Source organism: Leopardus geoffroyi, chromosome E3 (genome assembly GCF_018350155.1).
Source record: "Leopardus geoffroyi isolate Oge1 chromosome E3, O.geoffroyi_Oge1_pat1.0, whole genome shotgun sequence".
Classification (NCBI taxonomy): domain Eukaryota; kingdom Metazoa; phylum Chordata; class Mammalia; order Carnivora; family Felidae; genus Leopardus; species Leopardus geoffroyi.
The window spans coordinates 25,552,150-25,576,165 of record NC_059340.1 but is presented as its reverse complement, the minus strand read 5'-3'; the positions used below and the strand labels follow the sequence as shown (position 1 = coordinate 25,576,165).

Below are 24,016 nucleotides of genomic sequence, written 5' to 3'. Positions count from 1 at the left end.
AAGCCTGAATCTGGAACAAACCAACCCCAGCATCTCTGACGTGGCTTTGCAAGGACCCCCTGAATCCACGGATCCTTGACTGAAAAACATCTTGTTCAAATATCGGCAGGGAAAACGAGGAACAAACCATGGAACAGCCCAGAAAATGCAAGTGGCTGAGCAGCTCACTGACCATCAGGTGCCTCTGGGGAAGCTACCCAGCGCCCCTCCTCGGTACTCAGCCCCACCACTGAGGAGACGCCAAGTTGCTGCGAAGCGTCCAGGGTCTCCCCGACGCCGGCGGCGGAACCTGCTGGAAACCCAGCTCTGGCTCTTTGCCCACAGTCACAGGTACTGGGTCCTCAGAAGCAACGAGAACCTTTCCTGCTCTGAGCCGCCCAGGATCAGAACAGCCTAATTGGGCGCCTTCTCCAGCCTTCGCTGAGCGCGCAAGGAACCGGCCCCTCCCTGTTCGCGGTGCGTGCGCGCCCTCTGCCGGCCTCCGTGGGAATTCCTGCAATGCTCAAGGCCATGGCCGCTCAGCTGAAAGTATTGAGGGTGCAGCTGGTCCAGGTAAGCCTGTTCTCCAGATTAGAATGGGTCTTAGTCACAGGGCCTGGGACCCAAAAAGATTCTTTTCCTTCTCCTGTTTAGTGAGTGAAGAACGAAACCGAATTTATTAATGTCATGATATAATTTGTAACGCTTTAAGCAACATTCAAAGAAATACAGACTACAAATTTACACATGCTGAACTACAGGTAATTGTGTTTACCACCAAAATACTTGGCTTAAATAAAAAATTGCCACCTTTGAGAAAGAGATACAGGCTTCCAGCTATGGAATGAATATGTCATTGAGATACAAGGTACGGCCTATGGAAGATAGTCAATCCTATAATAAAGTGTTGCATGCTTTCACATGATAGCTACACTTGTGTAGGTATATGGAGAGCATGACGTAGAGACACGGAATCACTATGATGTATACCTGAAACTAATACAACATGGTGTGTCCACTATATTTCAATAAAAAATTGACACTATTTTAAATTTTCCTTCATTAAAAAATTATTTCTAATAAGAACATATGAAATTCCATTTATACCACATTCTCTAATGTCACCGTCTTGATGTTGAGAGCTTATTTTTCAAGTTGTCAATAATATGTTTGATGACACATATGTGACAAGGTCAGAATGCATACCTAGAGGGAGTTACGCATCTGTTATCAATTTCCTGCCTGTATATGGGTAATATTTTCAATGAAAGGTGCTTCAGGGATGAAGACAGATGACATAATTTCCATGACACTCAGATAATTGCGCCTTCAAATAGTAAATGCCATCTCTTCACAATCAGAGGAAGGCTGGGTGATGAAATAGATTTCTCCTTTCATGTGAGAGAAGGCTGTGGTGGTTTAAACTGCTCGCTTACAATCCAGAATCCCGAGACCAGCAGTAGGTGTAAGAATAGCAACCCCCTATCATGTTGCACATAACTAGTGCTAGAAGGAGAATGTGGACCTTATTCTCAAATACTTTTGGTTGAGATCAATAATCCATCTGTGCAAGTTCCAGGCTATAGGCTCTGGGGGCAGCACAATGCCTGACGCCTGGCTGTGGAACATAAGGAGGTCATGCTGGAGCAGTGGGGAAGGCAGCAGGGACTGGGGGAAGTGGGGGAGACAGATCATGGTTACCTCCCCATGGGGCACACTCTGGACTTTACCTGCTAATGGACTGCATGCTCTCCCTCAAGCCATTTCTCTCTATGACCGTTCCTGAGACTGGGCCCCAACACGCCAGGCAAAATGAGGGGGACCCATCTTCCCAGGGGCAATGGCCTCTACAGAGCTTGCCTCAGTGAGGTTGGAGCCTTGAACTGAGGGAACTGTAATGCCCAGGTTTCCTACCCTTTCTGCCTCCAACCCTAAGAGCATCTTCGCAGAGCCCCTTTTGCGTGGCCTATAGCCCCCTCCGCACACTGTGACCAGCTCCGTCCTTTCCTCTGTGCTTCATTTCTGTCTTTGCTTCTCCCTACCCCTGTCTCCCTCTGTTTCTTTTTCTCACTCTCTAGGACTTGCCCAATTCCCCCATCACTCACTGTCTCTTTTCCTGCCTGTCTCTTTCTCTGCCTCTCCCCAGGCCTCGTGCCTTCTGTTCCGTGCAGCCCTGTCCAGGGATCAGGGCACCACATATCTGTGTCCCCCTCTCTCCTGTCATGTTTTAAGCCCAGGCCCTGATCACAGCGGATGAAAGTCCTCTTTATAGAAGCTGCAAGTGATGACGTTTACTGCAGCATTGCTGTTCCCAGACACTCCCGGGAAGCATGTGGACAGCCAGACCTTGACCCCTTGGTGGCCCAGCCATGATCCCAAAGATGCTGGAGGGCTGGTTACCTCCACAACCTGGGAGAAAGGGGGGGCCTGCAGGTGTCAGGGGCTCTGGAGAAGAATGCATGGGGTTTGAGGATCTGGAAAGAGCCAGATGCTTACAACCAACTCCTCCATGGTGGTGAGGAAGGAACGGGTATCATGTCATGGACCTCTGCCCTGCCCATCCCTCACTAAGGAAACAGTGGGAGGAGGGGAGCCTGGGTGGCTCAGTCAGTTAGGCGTCTGACGTCGGCTCAGATTTGATCTCGTGAGTCGTGAGTTTGAGCCTCTGGTCGGGTTCTGGGCTGACAGCTCAGAGCCTGGAGCCTGCTTTGGATTCTATGTCTCCCTCTCTCCCTCTCTGCCCCTCCCTTGCTTGCGCTCTGTATTTCTCTCTCGTTCAAAAAAATAAGCAAACATTGCAAAAATTAGAAGAAAAAAAGAAAGCACTGGAAGAAATATGGGACATCATAAGACTCACCCCGAAAACTACTACCACTAGTCTACCTCAGCTCCCACCTGGATTAGTGCTACTGTGAGGTAGCTTGTAGGTGGGAAAAGTCCCCAACACCTGGATTAATGCAGGGTTTCCTCATTGTTTTACCAGAGACACTGCTGACCCCTCATCCATTTCTTGCAATCAGAAATCAGCCACTCCCCGGGGACTGATGGCTGTCTTGCTGATCACCACACACCACTGTGACTAGCAGGTGCCGTGTGCTTGTGAGTATCTACTGAGGAGTGAACACAACCATCACCAGATCTAGATGAAGGTTGTGTCCACCACCCCAGAAGGATCCAGGGGGACATGTGCAGTCAATACAATTCAAATGATGACTTGTCTTCTGTCCCTATTACTGTAGATTCTACCTGTTTGTGACAGTGTATACAGGAGTCACACTGTGTGCATCGAAAGAGAATGACCGTAGGTCCTCCTGGAAGCAGACACTGACACAGAGGCAGAACTATGATGGGTTTATTACAGGAAACGAGGGCAGACAAAATAGAGGGGACAGGAATGGTGAGGGAAAGGATTCATTCAAATACGCGTATCAGACAACTTTTCTCAATATATCACATTGCCACAGCCTATTGGTCACAGTTTCGGGTCCTCTTCAAACTTCAAGTTGTCCTGAAAGGCAAAGAGATTTGGGGTTATAGCAATGGGATCTTCTGTTCTCGTCTATGCGTTTTGTCCTTGAAAATATACCTTGGACGAACACTTAATTGTGTGGCTGCATCTGTGTGTCTACCAGTAATGGAAGATGATTGTCTTCAGGTCTGAGATATAGATCCCTGAATGTACACTTTCTCATAGTTATCTTTTCCTCCTGTGTGAAGTAGGACCTGAATTCTAATAGGGAAAACACAGGGGTCTTTGCTGTCTCTTTTGAAACAGGGATTGCCAATCTCACAGCCTCAGGCATTATACTCTTAGTTTAATGGAATTGAATGAACATCTCTTGATGAGCTTCTGTGTGGAGATACCTTCATTTACACACTGAGGAGGGTGAGTGCCCACTCATCCCATTTATTTTACAAATTCCTTATGTGGTTGTCACCTCTTCATCATACTGATCTCAGAACCCAACACTATTCCTGTTTCTCAGATAACAAAGCTGAGGTTCCGAGATGGCCCCACTGAGAGCTGGTATTAGGGATGAGACAGCAGGAACACAGGCAAAGCCTCAGGATACTGTGAGGGAAGTTTCAGAGATGCAAACTGGCAGGCAGGGTGATGACAGCAGATGCAGGTGTGTGGTGACAGGAGTCCAGCAGGGGCAGCTTCTGGTCAACCCTGAATCCCCACTAAGAGTCTGACTCAGGCTGAAGGCCAAGGAAGCCACTCAACTGATCTACAACCTGTCTTCCCCTTTAGTCTCACTGAGACACACAAACTTAGGCATTTCCTAAGACCAAGTTTAATTTCCCAAATCTCCAGCACATTCTTTCGTACGTGTCCAGACCTTTCAGAAACCCAAGGGAAACAACAAACTGTATTTAGATTATGAACTATGTGCACTGCGGTAACTTTGACATTTTGGAGATGATGACTGCATTGTACACTGTGCTTGCACCCATGAAGCAGTTCTTTGCAGATCTCATGCGGTCCTCAAGCTCCCTGCCCAGGCTGTGGGCCCTGCCAGGAATGGCTTCCAACTCCAACCTACTGTCCCCAACACCCTCTCCTCCACACCTCCTCAAACTCTGCTTACCTTCCACAACTTTCCTTCTATTCCTGTGTGATTCAAGTTTCCCCCATTCCTTCACTGGTGCCTCCATTATGGTGATCACAAGATCTGTGTCATATAACGCATGTGCCCCATTTCACACAGGACACCTGAGGCACCTAAATTTCGGGGTGCACCTCACCTTCACAGAACCCACAACATTGTGTCTGTAAAAAACACACCAGTACCTCTGATACCTCTGCTTTGGGTAAACATCCTCTTTCTTTTTGACAAGAGAAACCTATAGCTCACCTCATTACAGGGAAATGACACAGCCCTTTGTATGTAAGTCCAGAGAAACTTGAGATATGTTACAGTGTCCTCAGGCAGGTTTGCAGGTGGGTTGCCACTACTCAGAACCATCATTACATCATTCCCACCAAGTCTTTCACGAAGAAGATGCATGTGCTTTACCAGTCACTCATCCAGCTCAGGTCATCTTACCAAATGGAGCAGGTGGAGGAGCTGGTGAGGAGGGGGAGGTGGCCCACAGCCGTTGGCTGGTGATGAAGGGTGGTCCATGTGGTAGGGCCTGCAAGGCCATCCTGGGAAAGGACCAGGCCCTCTTGCGTACATCATGGCCTGCAGAACAGAAATGAATGCTGTGTTCATAGGACAGAACAGAGCATCAACACCAGCAAAAAGTGGAAACCCAAAGAAGCAGTGCTCATCTCCGGCCAGCTTTCCCCCCACCAGGTTCCAAGAGGGCAGCATCGGCACCAGGGAGCCTCTACGCATACTTTGGGTTCCACTTACAGTTTTGGGGTGGGTAATGGATGCTATGGGGATAAACTAGTGTCCTCACATGTCTGCAAATGTAGAACAGCAAGGGCTCTTGTCCTAGTGGATATATGGTGTGATGCCAAATTAACAAAATAGCATATTCCCAATAGGAAGGCATCTAAGTCCAGGATCACCCGCCACCTCTCATCCCCCTCCACCACAGAGGCTGCTTATTTGTATGTGAAGAACTTCAGAATGAGAAGAAATGACAATCCCAGACTCCACACATGGAATCATAGCCCTCGTGGCTCAAAGCTCTGCCTCTAAGCCCCCGCCTGTGCCCAATCTGCTTCTCTCCCGACAATGGGGTCTTCTCCTCTCTAGAAGTGCTATCCATGGGCACAGAGACACATAGAGTGGTGGGGATCCTGAGGTCCTGAAAAACATCTGGATGCATATTCTTAGAGAAACATGCTACCTATACATGTTAGTTAAGCTTAGCTAATTTATTTTAATTCAGAAGTACCTCTCAGTTTAAGTACAGTACAATTTGCAAGGTAATTGTGTCCTTTAGAAAAATGAGCTGAAATTCTAAATAACAGAATTAACACAAACGCACATTTGTTTCTGCTGTAAATGTCCATGTTTCACCTGTAAGCGTGACCCAGGACTCAAGAGAACCTGCTCATGGGAACACAAATAAAGGACACAGTGGGGAAGTACAATGCAGGTAATTATGGATTTTCTCTTCTTCACCACTCATGTTCCAGTGCATGTTTTCTAGGACAAATATGTCACAAAAATAGTTCAGAGTATTTATACCCAGGGCACACCTGAAGGGATTCTGGACAGCACATTTACAAAAAAAAAAAAAAAAAAAAAAAAAAAGGCTGAAGGGTGATGAGTATGAAATTTAGTTTGTCTAAGACCACTCTAAATGACACATACAAAAATATAAGTTGGAGTGAAGGCAGTTTGCATTTTCAAACCATAAGGGTAACCTTAGGTTTTGTGAACACGTTAATCCCCTAGATAGAAACAGGAAAGGAAGAAACAGCAAGAGCATTGATTCCACATTGAGGAGGTCCAGGAAATATGAGGCATGCCAGGAGACTTCTAGGTGGAGTGTGGGGTCATCCTACTTGGGTTATTTCCAGGAACACACTGGAAAAGTCCTAAGGTCCTCACCTCTAAATACGTTTGGCTTCTAAAGTTACTACAAGGAGTTGACAGGCAGAAAATAGAGAAGCCCATAGACACTTGGGTTAAGGTTGTGCATTTGGAAAATAAGAAAAACAAGCAGACATATCATACAACACACAAAACAGACACAGTGCCAGGAGAGAGCACTGAACAGAAAAATGAGGGTTTCCCAGAAGAGTTACAACTGAAAATGGCCACACCGCTTACCTTGTCCTTCTTGGCCCTTTTGGTAGAGTCTGTGTTGTTCTCACTCACAGGAGCAACTTCGGGATCTGCAAAAGGCCCTAGAAGGGATGGAGGTTTATTGTGATTTGAGGAGATTGTGCAGAGATTAAAAAAACAAACCCTCCCCTCATTCCTCAAGCATCTTAAACACTTTGGCCCAGTCAGATCCCAAGTCACATGCAGAGGGTAGCCCCACATGCTTCAGGTGATCCCAAGGCAAAGGGGAGAACCACCCCTTAAACCTTGATGAAGACCCATAAACGCCCTGGTTCAGGTGTTTTCATAACTCATCAAACAACTACGGATGGCTGGTGGCTCACCTGGACAGATATACCTTAGGCTGAGCCTCATGCCTCCCATAGCCCAGCACATGGACTGTGTACAGCACACATCTGCTGAAGCCCTATGTCTGCTTTTGTGTATACAGCCCCATTCCATCTCCACAAGAGACACCTGTACCAACACAGGGTGTGGGAAATGACACAAAGATGATATGTCGATCAAGAGAAACTCAAGGAATGTGGTTATGGTGGCAAACGCTTTTCCCTCGCATTGCAACGATCTGTGGTACCACCTCTGCACCTTGTCCAAGACTCAACAACAACAAAAATTAGATGAAGGTGATTTGCAAGTCAACTCATACTGCTCAGATCATCTTACCATGCAGTGTAGGTAGACAGGTCTGGGGTGGTCCCCAGGGCCACCAAGGTTCAGGAGGTGGACATGCCCTATAGCCCATGGGGGGACCTCTAGGGTAGGGTGTGCAGAATCTTCCAGTTAGCAGAGGAGGTCCCCATGGATCCACGCTGCCCTGCAGAACAGAAGTGACAGCTATGTGCATATAGCAGACAAGAGAACCAATACCAAAAGCAGCTGAAACCCAGAGAAGAATATGTCAGCACCTGCCAACTTCTCAGCCACCAGGATCCAAGGGAGTAGCATCAGTACCTGAAAACCCCATCTCTCCCACTGGGTACCGCCTACAGCTTAGGCAAATAAATGCTGGAGGTTAAACTACGGTCACCACATGTCCCTGCCCATGTCTTAGAATGTAGAAAAAATGGTGCCATCTTAGAGGAATCAAAGAAGTAATTCCAGTCTAATGAAGTAGCATATTCCAGACAGTCAGACATCTATGTCCAGGATCACCCTGCATTCCTCCACTACAGTGACTATAGAAGCTCTGGTTTTGGCATATTCCAAACACAAAAAAAATTGAGTGCAGATAAACACCTGATTCTCTGCACACAAAATCACAGCTACTACTGGGGAAAAGTTCTTCCTGCCGGCTCCTTATTTTGTCCCCTCTGCTTCCCTCCCCGCGAAAGGGGTCTTCCCTCTCTGGAATTGCTGTCAAAGGCCACAAGACCACTGGGGAGTTGGGGATGCCTGGAGTCTTGCAGGGGAACTGAGAAAGTGTTTGCTGTGAGGAACATATTACTTATCAATGACTACTAAGCCCACATGTGTTTACCTGAATTCATAAGGAATTCTGATTTTGAGCACAGTACAAGACACAGAGTAATATATACCCTATGGAAAAAAAGAGGTTGAAATTCCTGTAACAGAATTAATGCAAAGGCGTTTTGATTTTGGTATAAATATCCATGGATGTGTCATAAGCAGTGGTATCAGCTCTAACACTGATTGGAGACAAACAGAACCTGCTCATATGAACACAACTGAAGGACCTCGTGTTCAGAATATTTTTACCTAAGATACATTTTAAAGGATTCCCAACAGTTCATTTACCAACAAAGACATGAAAGTGGTGAAGGTGGTGAGTTATGACAATGACTTTGTGCATTCTAAGTTGGACAAGGCACACAATGTAAAGATACAGGGAAGTCTTTCCGCATTTCCAATTAACAAGTAGCTTTACCATGTTAATCACATGACCAGAAAGAGGAAAATAACAACACTGATCCCACAGACAGGCGGTATAGTAGTAGTCAACAAGCCTAGAGACTTTAGTATGGAGTGCAGTGCATCTTCCTGGTGTTATCTCCAGAACACATGAGAAAAGCCATAGGTCCCTCAACCTCTAAGTTCCGTTGGCTACTAACTGTTCCAGAAAGCGATGACAGGCTGCAAAGAGAGGAGCCTATAGACTCTTGGGTTAAGGCTGTGCATTTGGAAAACAGAAACAGGCAGACATATCACACAACACACAAAACAGGGAAAAGGCCATAGAGCCTGCTGTACTGCAAAAGAGGGTTTCCCAACAGACTTACAACTGAAAATGGCCCCAGCATTTACCTTGTCCTTTTCTGCATTTTTGGTAGAGTGTTTGTTGTTGTGACTTACGGGAGCGACACCAGCTTCTGGATCGGCTAAAGGCTCTAGAAGGGATGGAGGTTTATTCCGATTTTAATAGGCTGTGCAGAATTCAAACAAACACCACATTTTGTGACATCTTAAACTTTTCCCCACACTTCAGACCATGAGGAGAGGCAGAGAGTAACCCACAAGCCTTAGGTGACCCCAAAGATAAGGGGAGATCCATCCTATCTTGCTAATGAAGAAACCATAGGGCCCTGGTTCATGTTCTTCATAATTAGTCAAATAACTTGCAACAGGTCGGTTCAAAGAGAAATCTGGAAAGCGTCACCAAAATAGCCATTTCTCAATGTACATTAGGGGTAATAACTCACCATCTCACTACAGACAAGAATAAAAATGAGAGTACTGATTGGGATAACATCAAAAAACCCTCCACAGAAGAGCATGGGTGTGTTTCTTCTGGCTCCAGGCGAATTGTTCAATCTTCCAGCTTATCTATAAGCTGCCTTCCACATGTGAGCAGGTATTATGTAACTATTTCTGAATAGAAATATACTTGACTGAAATTATACTCATGAGAAAAGTAAAACTGTGGGAATTTAGCACTGAAGCTTCAGACTTGCACTGATAGCATCAGGGGACTAAGCTATATGGAACCTGAACTTAGGAATGTAAGAATAGGGTTCAGAAAAAATAAGACAAAAATAAAGGAACATTAAAAATAGTAAATAAATGACCTTCTCCCCCCAAAAAAAAACTAAAATAAAATTGAGTCAAGGTAGGAAGAAGGATAAGGCCTATGTGCCATGTGACATGATGGCATGTCACCTCTCCAGACTCATCTCTTTAGTTAGGGGATGCTGGAGGAGGTGGGAGGGTCTGCAGTTAGGGGAGGGGCATAAGCTCCACAAGTCACAGGGACAAGTGCCCCACTGCCTGGGGCACCCTCCTATCACCCCTTCAGACAACCTGATGTCCTTAGTGCTTGTGATTCTTTCCAGGCCCCAGGAACAGGCTACACAGCAGAAATTAGGTTGCTGCACATCACCATGTGCTCCTTACCTCTCCTTGGAGGGTTCTGGGTCTGTGGTCTTCCAGGCATTGGTTTCTGCCTCATGTATCCCTCAAGCAGCCTCTTTCCCTCCATCATGTCCAGTCTTGGATACAGAAAAAGAATGGACTTCCTTAAGAGTTGCAACACCACGTCCTCTACAAGACACTAAACAGCACAGCTGTCATCCCTCGACACACCATTAAAAACACATGTCAAGATCACCCACCTGTGTTTCAAGTGGGCCGCCTCCCTCCTCTCCTCCGCCATCGCCCTCTCCCAGATCTGAGTCTTGATCTGGGGGAGAAAAACACATCCACCTTCAGTCATGCCAGACTGTGCACCAAAGAGACAGAGGAGGAAAAAAAGAAAACACTTACCCAGTTGTGCTGAGCATTCTTCTCATAAACTGCGATCTGAAAAAAGCCAACAACGAAAAGCCCATGTTTAGGGATTCCAAGGGCCACTACACTCACCAGCATGAGGTGCTAAGGGTTTAATACATCAGGCAGAACTCAAGTTACCTGGTATCTGAAGGTGAGCTCTGCCCGTTGCAGCTGTTCTCGTCTTTGTTCAATTTGTTGCCTGTGAGTTACAATTGCGTTCGTCAAATAAGGCCTAATATTGAGCAGGATTTTAAATCATCTGCCCATGTTCCCATCAACTTCATATCTGTCTCCTAATACAATTTATCCTTACACAGGAAACACTTTTCACATAATTATAAATGTACGGTAGGACCAAAGTGATTGTTCCATCCTTTCCTTACTCATTATTCCCTGCCTACAGAGTTCAGAGTTTGTTGAATTCCTTCCCATATTCAATCTTTCATCATATGACAAGTGCCTTTCATCATAAAGCTCTATTCTCCTTTAACTTTGTACTCACCATGTTTCCCAGGGTTGCAACGACCAAGGCCATCAAATGGCACTACCATGTTGATGGGTATGATTTCATCCTATAACAAACTGCTTTCCTATAGATTATGACATTTGACACCACCCCTCAGGAATATTGGCATGGATGAAGTTTCCACATGGTCAGGCCAGCACTGGAGACGTGGAAATGTTTAGTAACGTAATTGCTTTATTCTTTCTAACAGTTATCTTTTTCTATCTGTTAATTCCCTATAGATATGTCCTCTGAATTTGCGTTTGTATACTACGCTAATGGAGTCCACCCATTGTACCAAGGTTCAAACTAAGGAGTGAACAGGGGTTTCATGAGCCTCTGCTAATTAGTATCTGAACTCACTTGTACTTGTGTATTTCCTCTGTAGCTAGTTTCAGATTTTCTTCTGCAGTTGCCATCTGATTCTTCACTGCAGCTAGTTCACAGTTCATCGTATCCAGCTTTCTAGGATGAGAAAGATATATACACAGTCCAGGAGCCAAGGTCCAGAAATTCTGCCTTTTAACTTCCCAGCTCTCTTGCAGGCCTAGATTCAAATATCCCTACACTGTCCTCCCATAGATGCACAGACTGACAACACAATCAGAGAAATGAAGACCCCACTTAAGGTTAAAGAAAAATCAACCTCTGTCTGCTGCCAAGTCACCTGCAATCAGAGCGGTCTTTCGAGGTCTCTGCTTCTACTCCTTCATCATAAAGTCATCAAATAACATTGCACTTTGTGCCTTCCTAGAGTTGGTCTTTTGTTCGAGATGGTGAAGGCTCATTTCAGTTCAACGTGAAAAACTATGCCTGACCAGCTATACCCATTAGGATGAAGCAGGGGATCATCATTGCCTTATACCTCCATGGGGCAATGCACTGAGTCTCAGTCCAAAAGTTGTACCCGGACACAGACACTCAGTATGAAAGATAGCCTTCCAGGACATGGTTTCACCAGCATTGCAAATCACTCCCACACAGGAGTTACAGGAGTGCAACCCCTGCCTCTTCCTTCAAAGATCCTGGTGGAGGAAAAGGCCAATCTTAGAGTGGCAATATCTACTGAAATATAACATGATGTGAACTGTCCCACAGTCAGGCTGTTATCTCCAGGAAATAGATTTCAGATGGAAAACTATCAACTTCATGGAGTCAATCCAGTCTTTAACAAGACGGAGTTTATTCATAGCGAAGGCAGCAAAAGGCAATGCTTCAAAAGTCTGGCTTGCTGTGTTGCCCTCAGACTACTTAGTTCATGGTGTTGCTTTAAAGGGTTTCAACTTGGCACTGGGTATACTCAAGAATCACATGCAAAACTGAAAGACTCTTAGAAACTGAGCAAAAGCACTAGACAGAGAAAGGCACATGCATTTCCTTCTGGCCTCTCAGGCAGTCCTTCAGCAAATGCTTTCTGGTCTGTGGCTATAATGTAGTGGCTCTTTTGTAAGGGGGTAAAGACAGAGAGGTGGTCAGAGCTTACAAAGTAACAAAAACAAGATGTAAGTGAGACAGAGAAGCCCCCACCCCACGTGTGGGAAGGACTAACACAAAGCTGAGTCTCAGGGAAGAGAAGGAAGAGTTTACTTTTCAATGTGAATGAGGGACTTTAAGGTCCCTGATCTCCTCCTGAGAACAAAAGAAAATACTGGACAAAAGAGGAAACATGTGAGTGGTGCACCAAATTTGTAACACAAATTTGAGACACACTTCATGCAAATCTCACTTGCAGACTGGATGAAGGGATCCAGTACTGATGGCATCCCAAACCACTGTCCATTGTTTCTACAGCAAGATAATTCCATTTTTCCCATAGATATTTTTGACCCAAGTCTGGTGCTGAACAAAGATGACCTAATTCCCAGCTGATAGGACAATGTGATGGGACTGAAACCTATAGGACAATGTAAATGGATCCAGAGGGAATCCAGGTATCAATGTGATTAATGCCTTCCCTCGTCCACCCTATGTACATGACACAACAACGTGTGGCAAGCACTAAGGACAGAAAGGAAAATGCAGGTTACAGAAAGCAAGGTAGGAAGGGCAGGCACAATTCTACTGAATGCATTTGGCAAAAATACTCTGGATCCAATTCTAAAAGAAATACATTTACCTATACTGGCCACCACACGCCTTCATACAACAGTACTTGGGACTCTTATCACATGAACATCTTACTTTTCTATAGCCACTTTTCTTTCTTCGTAGAATTCTTCAAGGATGCCTGCTTTCTCCTTCAACTGTCTGACTTTGGCTTCCTTGGCTGCTTTCGCAGACCTCAATGCATTACACTTGTCCTCCAGGGCCTTTTTACTTTCTGTCAAGAAATGAATTTTATTTTTGTGTGCGCACAGGACATGAGACTTGGTTTTGGGGTGACAGGAAAAGGGCAAGTACCACGAAGGCAGGAAGCTATTCCTTCCCTTCCCAAAGCAAACTCATTGCCACCATATGGGCATTTCTCCCCAACAGACAACATACCTTCCAGTTCACAGTTATTGGACATCACGGCTCTCAGTTCTGGATCCTCAAATTGACCGTTTGCATCTTGTGACTTTAAGACAGATATGAAAAAAAGACATTCAAGAAATACTGACCGCATAACAATGTGAGTGTACCTAACACAGCAGGACTATGCATGGCAACAAAGAAAGATCCCAAAGCATAAATATAACAATGAGAAGGCAAAGAACATGGAATATAGTTCAAGTCAAAGAGCTCACAAATGGCTTTCTTAGGGGACTATTCACACTGAACATTGTTCAGCATTAAGGGAGGAGGGCAGTATACGATTTGGCTATTGCCCTTCATCTCTCAACTGTCTTGGGGGATTTTCTCCATATGTTGGGAGGGCAGGGCTGAATGAGGTGGTAATTACCCAGCTGTGAAAATAAAAGACACTTGCTAGTCCTTGAAATAGCAAAACTCCTCAGGGTGGTCCTAAGTGAAATTCCACGTCCTTGTGAGGATGGAGGTTTGGCTCCCAGAGGCCCACTCTCTACTGTGGTAAACAGCAAAAGAATATGCTGTGCTCACCTCACCCAATGAACAAAAAGCCTCCAAAGCCAAGTTACAGTAAAACTCAGCAGCCAACTCATTACTTCCGGATTCTTGACATTCCTCTCTCTCTCTGATTGCAAGGTAGCAAGTGCACTTTGCAGGGTGTCATTTAAATTTTAAGTAAAGTGCTCAACTTTTTTTGATGTGCTCCTTCAACAAAACATGTTGAATGAGTAATAATAATTCATTATTTTACTTGTGTTTTTAGAATGCAATCCAGGCAAAGAAGGGATTCTTACTTTCTTTTTTTTTATTTTTATTTTTTAACGTTTATTCATCTTTGAGAGACAGAACATGAGCAGGGAAGGGGCAGAGAGAGGGAGACACACAGAGAGAGAGAGAAGCAGGCTCAAGGCTCCGAGCTGTCAGCACAGAGTCCGACATAGGGCTCAAACTCACGAACTGTGAGATCATGACCTGAGCCAAAGTCAGATTCTCAACTGACTGAGCCACCCGGGCACCCCATGGGATTCTTACTTTCAATTTAAGAGCTTCAGCGGAGTGAATGTTACTTCTTCTCTCAGCTTCTTGAAGGCGTATCTTTGATTCATTGATCTATATATAAAACATATGAAAAAGGAATCAGAATTCAAAAATAGCATCATGGTAGATAAACCTATCTCTAATGTGTGATTCCTTTCACAAATAAAGAGGTAGTTCTTTACATTTGTGAAGCTTGTCTTGAATTGGGAGTGTTTCTACAACACATGAAATAGGTCAATAGGATGAACTACCAGAGGTGAAATAACTGAAATAAAATCACAAAAAAAAAAATATTTGAAAGGGCAATGCTACCTTCTGTTCCCAAATGGATATTGCTTCAGCCAGCTCTCTGTTTTCTTTCTTCACTGTGTTGATCTTTTCAGTTATTTGCTGTAAATTAACTAAAAAGAGATAAAACAATTTCTAAGGTTGTTACCAAGCTGGTGACATCGAATAATCCCACTGTATTAGCAGCAGAGACACATTATCTGACATGTGGGTGTAACCAACTTTTTTGCTTTCTTATTGTGCCTGAAGAAAGCAAGTTTTAGTAGCATTTTAAACCCAAGGAACCTTATTTCACTGAGATCACTATACGTGTGAGCTCTAGAACACTGACTCCTCTAACAAGCACAAAGTGCAAACTTCTCTTCTATTGGCCTAGTGTGAGAGCTCTCATGCCCTGAGTTCGCTCTTCTCACCGCGACCACTGCTGCACTCACAGTGATGAGCACCAGCCTTTGAGGGCTTACTAAGTGTCAGGCAGCCACCCTGGCTCTCAACACACAGTGTCACAGAATCACCACAGTCTATAGGGCCCATGCAGAATACATTACCCCCATTTGCATCACGTTCACTTCTCATTCTCCCCTGGCATGAATGGCTCCCTCCACCTCAGACTCAAAACCATGGTTTAAACCTCTCTTGTGACACACACCATGCCTGGCAATATCTGGCTTCTTCTCTAAGCTTAGGCCACTTGATAGACTCAAAGAGAGTTTTCTCATCTTCACATTTCACCAAGAGCCATGTCATGGCAAAGTACTCACTCCAAACCTCAGACTCACATCATCACTTGTTTCCTAACCATTTCTATGCAAAATTACACTCATCCTGTTCTCCTTCCTCCTATGTTGTTTTCCTCCCCTGGTCTCTTAAGAGATGCCAAATCCCTCCACATTGTCACTTAGCCTCCAAACAGGGAAGAGAAAGATTTTTAAGAGTTAACAAGTCAATTAGACATCACAAGTCACCATATTTATCCCTAGTTAAAAAATTAAAACCCACATCAAACACCAGTACTGAAAAAAACTTACAAAAAATACTAAAACCTTAAATCTTACCTTGATATACTTGAGGCTCTATCTGAGAGAGGAAGAAACAAAATAAGTTTGAGGTCAAACATATTATTAGTAAAAACATATTCTTTCTGATAAAATATTAAATGTAAAGCAATGAAATTACAATGATCATTTTGTTCAGCATAATGAATTCATAATATTAAATATAAGCAAAAATTAGAATTTCATATTTAGTTCATGATTCTTTATAAACCATTTCTGATAAAAGCATAAAGATTCATGGCTTATTTTCACTAAAAGATAGATTTACATTCTATTCCATAAACATCAACGTATTCAATTTTGTCAGTGCATAATGCAGACAGTTTTAAAAATATATAAATAAAATATTTGTCTGATTTTTTTCTCTTGTAGTCGAACCCAACATCCACACTGAAACCCAGAACCTAGGATCATTTGAAAGTCCAAAAGAAAGAAAGAGAGAGAGAGAGAAAGGGAGAGAGAAATAAAGAAAGAGACCCACGGGGGACGGGGGGGGGGGGGGGGGCGGGGGGGGGAGAGAGAGATGGAGGGGAGGGAAGGGAAGCGAAGGAGGAAGGAAGGGAAGAGGAAAGAAAAGGAAAACCTTTGTAGTAAGATATGCCTCTTTCATTCTCTAGAAAGCTTTCTGAAATCGTACAGAGTTGGCTGCTCTCTGAATCAATAAACAATTACCACATGTCAGGTGCTATGATTTTCCTAGATCACTAAAAACAGAGGGTCTTCCAAAAAAAAAAGTCATCAAATGAGAAAGAGAGTGGAACATGACTAGAGAAAAAGCACAGGCAACAAAGGAAAAGATGGCTAACATTTCAAAAAAAAAAAAAAAAAAAAAAAAAAAGGAAAAAGTGTTCCCCGTAAGAAGGTATAAGAAAAACAAAAGGAACTTCACTCGTGTAGAGGCAGTGGTCTGAGGCAAGGGTTAAAAGCTTCCATCCTCCTTCTGGAAACGTGAACAAAAGAGAGATCACAAGTATTAGGGAGTAATGGTTGTCTGGGCAAAATTAGAAGTAATAATTTAAAGCCTGACTGCACAAGTATTTCTGTTTTCTAGGAGCCCTAAAAGAATGTCAACCATGGAAAACCATCCTGTGATGGTCTTGTGTCCACTGAAAAGTAACAACCACAAGATAATGACTGTGGGACTAAAGGATGCTTCCCCACTCCCAGCCCCTCACTCTTTGGAAAAGTGCCTCTATAAGCCTGGCACACTACCCCTTTAGGGAGCGATATGCTTCTTTCTTGTTGGCTCCATCGTATACGAGCTATCTCTAATAAACTCTACCTGCTTTGTTTCCCTTGAGTTCAGTGTTCATTCCTAGGACACTGAGACTCAAGAACCTGGTCTTGGGGATCCAATAACACCCAGACCCGAGTCATCCCCTGGTGAATTATAGCTCAGTAAAATCTAGGCCAGACTCTACTTTAACAAAAGGTAAAGACACATTTTCCTGACTCCTAGAATGCATATCCCTACTCAAACGTTTTAAATGGGGCTGAAGCTAGCCCCAACATCTTGCCAGGATATTGGAATATCAATGTGTTATCAAAAAGCAAGTCATAATAATGTTGTTATAGGAAAGTGTATCTATGGAGGGCAAATAGAAAACCATGGATAGTCCTTTAACATCACATGTTTCCTTTCCTAAGCAGGGGAAATGGAAAGAGAGATGGACTTACAAATACATAATATTTATATTTTCCTTATGAGGGGAAAGATTTCTAAATTGGCAGGAAAAGAGGAAAAACAGCCATTTAGACATAAACTCATGGTATTCTGTTCTTCCTTAGAAGGCCTGCCCTCAAGAGAAACTATTTCTCCAAAACCTAATGGGGGTTTTCCTAAACACAAGCAATGCAGATGAAGGGAAATACTCAACTACAGTGCTCTTCCTCCTTCCTGTCTCACAGGGGAGTAAACTCAGCCTAAAAGCTAGCCAGGTAAAGACAAAACTTCACACTCAAGGCCTATTCGCCTCAGTTTCTTTAAACAAGGATGTGACTCCCAGCTCTCAAAAACACTTACCAGGTACCCTAAAAGGAAAAGCCACATATTTTGAACACAGAATGCAAGCATTAGACTCATATTTCCTAAGGCAGAGATGTTGGGATAATCAGGCTGGGAATTTAAAACTGCTCTGATTAATAGGAGAATAACTCTAATGGGAAAAGTGGTCAGTACGCAAGAAGAGGTGGTGAGTGTGAGCACAGAGATGATAACTCTAGGATCCAAGAGATTTTGGTTCTAGAAATCAGAAACACCATAACAGAAATAAGAAATGCCTTTGTGGATATATTAACACACACAACATAGCTGAGGAAAGACTCAACAAGCAGAAGGAAATATCGAGTAGAAACATCTGAAGCAGAAACACAAAGAAAATAATTAAAAATACAACACAGAACATCCAAGACCAGTGGGACAATTACAAAAGGTGTAACATACACAGAATGGGAATACCTGGTGAAGAAGTGAAAAGAAGACACATTTGAAGTGAACACGACCATGAGAATTTTCCAAAATTAATGATAGTCGCAAACCACAGATCCAGGAAACTAAAAGAATTCCAAGCAGGATAAATACCCCCCCAAAAAAAAAACCCCACCACAACAACTACAACAAAAAACTACCCCTAGACATATACTATTCAATCAACAGAAAACTGAAAACAAACAATTTGGAAGAAGCTAAGGGGAAGTGTTGAGGGCTGGAGTTACAGGGAGAAGGGAGAAATAACACCGTACCCAAGAGGAACCAGGAAAAAAAAAATACTCAGAATTCAGAAACCATGCAATCAAGAAGAATGAAATGTTTATAGTGTTAAAAGAAAAGAACCCATCACCGAGAATTCTGTGGTAACTGAAATTATCCTTCAAAACATTCTACAAAGTAAGGAAAATTATAGGACATACTGAGGTCAATAATAAAGGCTTAATTCTCCAGGGAAACATAATCCTTAATGTGCATGCATTAACAACAGAGTGTCAAAATACATGAGGCAAAAACTGACACAACTGCTAGGAGAAACAGACATACACGTTATTATGGCTGAAAGAATTCAATACCCTCTATCAGTCATTGACAGGTTGAGCACACAGACATTCAAATTTAAGAACACAGTTGGACTGAACTGAATCATCAATCACCTGGATGGCATGACCATCTGTAGAACACTTCAACAATAGACAAATACACATTCTTCTCAAACTCACATAGAACATTCACTGACATGGACCATATTCAGGGTCAGAAAATACATCTTAACTTAAAGTCAACAAAACCATAGACAATATGTTCTCAGAACACAAATGCAAGCTAGACATCAGTAACAGAAAGACAGGTGGAAAACTACAAAAAAATATTAGAGATATTCTAATAGAAGATAGAGAATAGAGACAGAATAGAGATATTGTAAAAGAAGTGGGTTAAAGAAGACAATTCACAGAATTTTAAAAATATTTCCATCTACATGATAATGAACATTGGAATTATTACAATTTGTGGCTGCAATGAACGCAGTGCTTAAAGGGAAATTTGAAGTACTGAATGCATACAAAAGGTCTAGTTAAAAATTTGTGCTTACCAAAAAAAAAAAAAAAAAAATGCTGCTTACTTATGATTACAAGCCTATCTATAAGGTACTTTAGTATACTCACAGCAAGGACAACTCTCCAGAGGTAAACCAGACATGCACAAATTGGAAGGGTGGCAGTAATAATGGTAAGCTTCCACAGAATCCCAAATACACGAGAGCCAAAAGGGAAATGGCCAGCCAAAATATGGACAAGCTGAAATAATATTTGAGACAATGAGGAATATCAAAGACATTTATAATATCTGTTACAAAGAATCATCTTTATAAACCTTCAACCAGCTTCCAGGAGGTTATAAGCACATCTCTCAAATGCCTCCTCATGAAGGACAGGGCGGGCACAAGGCTTACAAAGGAGCAGAGGCAAACTTGTGGGAGTGATGACTGTGTTTACGTACTATGGCGATGGCTTCATTGCTTCTTATCTATATCACATATCAACAAACTGTAATCTTTACAAAGGTCTTGTTGTTATACGTAAGTTATACCACACTGCAGCTGTTGGGAAAATCTAATAGGCCATCTTAGAAATTCTATAGTGCTGACAAACACACTGGAACAATTTTTAAATAGTTAGCAGAACTTAAGAATTTATCAGCCAACTTAAAATTGAAAAAAAAAACAAAATAAAAAAAATAAATGCAAACTTTTAGTAGACAAGAAGTAAATGACTTCTGTTGTACATTCATGAAGTACCTGGATAAAATACTTTGGAACATTTCCAAAAATACACCAAAGTTTGTAGAAGGATGGGAGGAAGTAACAATGAAAATGTGCTAGAAGTTCAAATGAAATTGTTATAGAGCCAGATGTTTACAGATATGGATATGACTGAGAGAGATGGGAAGCTGTTATTATAATAATATGGGATTATTCCAGCAAAAATAAATTCTACATTACTGTTTAGTTTCTAAAAACATGGAGGTTTTCTTTTTTCTAATGTTTATTTTTGAAAGAGAAAAAGAGTGGGGTAAGAACAGAGAGAGAGGGAGGCAGAGAATCCAAAGCAGTCTCCACGGTGTTAGCACACAGCCTGATGCTGGGCTCAAACTCACAAACTATGAGATCATGACCTGAGCCAGAATCAAGAGTTAGATGCTTAACTGACTGAGCTATCCAGGTGCCTTATGAGATTTTACTTTCAAGGTTTACTTTGAATCTGAATCACAGCTCAGGTTGTCAGATTTCTGAAGTAAATAAAGATTTGCATAATCAGGTGATCTTGTCTATTTTGATGAAATCTATGAGATTTTAAGTTATTTGAACACACATCTCCAAATAGCCAATACAATAAAGTCAAGTTCCTATTTCATAGTGTTGAACCTAAATCAATCAATAGCTACTATGAAAATTACTTTCTAAAAGAATACAAAAGTCCTGAATATGGTCACCAAAACAACAGAACACATATCATTTTACTAAAACTAGGCTTACCAGTATTTTAGGAGAAATATACTCAATACAATGCAATTCATACTAATTCACATACCAAACTTTAATTTTGTGCCAATAAATCTCTCTAGAAAGCAGCCTCCAAACTGTGTACCATTTGTATCTTCAGCTCTCAGAACTGAGGTCACTAAAATGTGTGCTGGTGGGAAATGTACACTGTCTTTGAGTGGCCACTGTCTAAAAGAAAGCAGGAGCTGTCCGCTCAATGATTGATCATGGGGATCAAATGCACCAAAGACAGAGGCCATCTTGACACCAATGGTAAACATTCTAAGTCCGGGGCACTCTTGGTACCTCTGGCAGCTATATGGAAGCTGATATCAGTAGTTAATCTTAACTAGATTAGATCCAATGGGGTCAATAACGCCAGGTTCTCACAGACGATGGCCATGACTAGGTGGAGGTGGGAAATGCAAGACAAGTTAGTTTATGGGCGAATTCAGAGATGAGGGAGGGAGAGAGAGCTGAACTGATCTGTGAGATGCATTCTAGGTAGAGGGGGGAATTTCCAATAAACAGAACCAAGAAATTTCCTCCTTCATAGACTCAAAAGAAATAGAATAGATTCTGTTTTGACTGGAGGTATTCATGTAGGAGGATTCTGCCTCAATTTAGGTTGTTCCTGACTTGGGACTTTGTAGATCCCTCTCTAAGAATCTGGTGCATGCTAATCTAAAGAAACCTACGTCTCTCTGTGGGTGTTCCCTGTCTCTCTGTCTCAGGCTCCTGGGAGTACAGGTTTTTCTTTTTAATGATAGAATGAAACATTCACACTGGGAACCAGGTATTTCTTTATAGTTGGACAATCGTAAGGACATTCGAGACCTTTTTGGGTTTGAGTAAATCGACCCTCTGCACATATTTGGCTAAAGAAAGGACAAGAATTCATTCACTTCCTGATCACATCACTCATAGTGATTTTCCTATTATAAATGTCCAAGCAGGGTGAGGCCACTTCATTGATGTTGAGCTTCTAACCAACCTGTTCGGACACACAATTCTTGGCAGCAGCCCCCAAGACCAGAGGGAGAGGGCTGATTCACAAGATCCTAAAAGCGAACAAACCAGAAAGCACAGAGCACAAAGGACATTTCACTTTTTAACTCTCTAGTACCAACACCAATGCTTCAGATACCACTGTTCCCAGGGCTACCAAACTTCACAAATATGAACAATGCGCTGATAGGAAAACAAACTACATATAAGATGGACTGTAAGCTTACAAAGCTTGGAGCAGGATCTTGACAGGACTTCCAGGAGCCAGTCGAATACTATGAAATACTATTAATACTATTAAATCGTGCCTATTAAATGTTTCTGACATTTTTAGAAACAGTTTTAATGAGGTATAATTCAAACATCATACAGGCCCCTTATTTAAGACAAAGATCTCAGGGCGCCTGGGTGGCGCAGTCGGTCAAGCGTCCGACTTCAGCCAGGTCACGATCTCGCGGTCCGTGAGTTCGAGCCCCGCATCAGGCTCTGGGCTGATGGCTCGGAGCCTGGAGCCTGTTTCCGATTCTGTGTCTCCCTCTCTCTCTGCCCCTCCCCTGTTCATGCTCTGTCTCTCTCTGTCCCAAAAATAAATAAACGTTGAAAAAAAAAAAATTAAGACAAAGATCTCAGTGGCTTTTAGTATCTTCACAGGTCCTTCTTTCTTGACACTATGAAGCTCAGGTTTCCATCCTGTCAATGCTACTCTTTTTGTACCAAGCGGCCCAGACAGGATCCACAGCTTGATGTGGACAGTTGTGGCCAGAACAGGCTGGTCGAGAAACCTTGGCCCTGAGGTCCTCGGTTTTCAGAAAGAACCGAGGTCTCATCAAGGATTCTATGGAAAAGCTGTTTTTTAACCACAGTCTGGATAAATAAATAAATAAATAAATAAATAAATAAGGAAGAAACCACTGATGTAGGATGTGTACTCACGTTCGTGTTTGGGTAACCGGGATACCCAAGTATGAGGATACAGAAAAACAGCTTCTGAACCATTATGGCCTAGTCCTTTCAGGGGGAGCTGGGGTGCCAGAGAGGAGGTGCAGATGGAGGTGGAGAGGAGGTGGGGGTGGGAGGGGAAGGGAGGGGGTGGGAAAGGGGGGGGAGTGGTAACTGAGGTTGGGGTGGGATTTAAATAGGGGTGGGATTGGGGAGGGCGGTGTGTCAGGCGTAGAAGGGAGTCAGGGACAGTACCAGGAATGATCAAGTACAAGAGGGGAGGGAAGAGCGTTAGAAAGGTTAGTAGGTCAACAGATCAGTAAATCACTGGGTGAGAAGGACACAAGTAGCCGGTTAAGTAAACTGTCAGGAAAAGATGGAGCAGAGAAACATCCCTCTCCGTCCAGGTCTTCACCTGTTTGAGCGTTGTCATAGCAATCCGGATGCTGTATATCCTCTCTCCACCAATCAGAGGCCTGAGCCCCTGATAGATCACAATGGACACCCCGCGTGACCGCATTTTTCAAAAGCCCCTGCCCATTATGTACGTTTTCGGGGACATGTGTGTCCATATGGGAGTGTCTATGTATATCTGGGTTTTGTATGTGTGTATACTAGTTACGCATGTGAATTTGCTGCCCCTTTGGGTCTTCCTGATTGTATCTGTGTGTGTGCGTGTGTGCGTGTGTGCGTGTGTGTGTGTGTGTGTGTGTTTTCCTCAGGGTGTCGTTGGCCATGTCTGCAGTGTGGGTCTGTGTGTGGGTCTGTCCGTAAGCCTCATACCTGAGTTCCCAGGTGAGGCTGGTGTGATTCTGTGCTTGTGGTGTCTGTTTATTTCCCTGTGAGTGTGGGTGTCTATGAACCTCAGAAATGAGCTGCCACAGAGGGGACTCCCCAGAGGTGACCCCCAGAGATGAGTGGATATGAGACAATCTATCTCTTCAATAGATACTGTTGGGAAACCTGTATATCCATGTGCAAAAGAATGAAAGTGAACCCTTCCCTTGCACGATACACAAAAATCTACTTAAAATGGCTTAAAGACTTAAATGTAATACTGAAACCATCGCACTTCTAGAAAAAATGAAAGAGGAAATTTGGCACCAAAAGCATAAGCAACAAAAGCAAAAATGAACAATTGGGACCACATGGAACTAAAAAGCACAGGAAAGGGAAGGGAAGGAAACC

At 43.1% G+C, this 24,016-nt stretch overlaps 1 protein-coding gene and 1 long non-coding RNA gene across 6 annotated transcripts in view; one reads left to right on the top strand and one right to left on the bottom strand.

The window, feature by feature from the left end:
• Positions 1-3,315: 3,315 nt before the first annotated feature.
• Positions 3,316-23,696, bottom strand: LOC123588971 (transport and Golgi organization protein 1 homolog). 5 transcript variants are annotated; one of them, XM_045460472.1, is made up of 17 exons: positions 22,823-23,694; positions 19,506-19,637; positions 15,852-15,873; positions 14,821-14,909; positions 14,503-14,580; positions 13,447-13,519; positions 13,144-13,282; positions 11,326-11,427; positions 10,596-10,656; positions 10,452-10,487; positions 10,301-10,368; positions 10,083-10,177; positions 8,997-9,079; positions 7,398-7,548; positions 6,720-6,796; positions 5,031-5,168; positions 3,316-3,487 (listed from the first exon to the last, which is right to left on the bottom strand). In XM_045460472.1, the coding sequence occupies exons 1-17, from the start codon at positions 22,883-22,885 to the stop codon at positions 3,452-3,454; spliced, it is 1,443 nt and encodes a 480-aa protein (XP_045316428.1). In that variant the 5' UTR covers positions 22,886-23,694; the 3' UTR covers positions 3,316-3,451. The 5 variants fall into 5 exon arrangements, 4 of the variants coding, with proteins under 4 accessions (XP_045316428.1, XP_045316430.1, XP_045316431.1 ...); XR_006708103.1 differs by lacking the exon at positions 5,031-5,168 and adding an exon at positions 7,058-7,190 and having other exon boundaries at positions 3,377-3,487; XM_045460474.1 differs by lacking the exon at positions 10,452-10,487 and having other exon boundaries at positions 22,823-23,696.
• LOC123588972 overlaps positions 13,557-24,016 on the top strand; it is a 23,611-nt gene continuing 13,151 nt past the window's right edge. The window contains exons 1-2 of the long non-coding RNA XR_006708104.1: positions 13,557-13,725; positions 23,111-23,118. This is a non-coding gene — a long non-coding RNA (uncharacterized LOC123588972). The remainder of the gene's footprint in view (positions 13,726-23,110; positions 23,119-24,016) is intronic.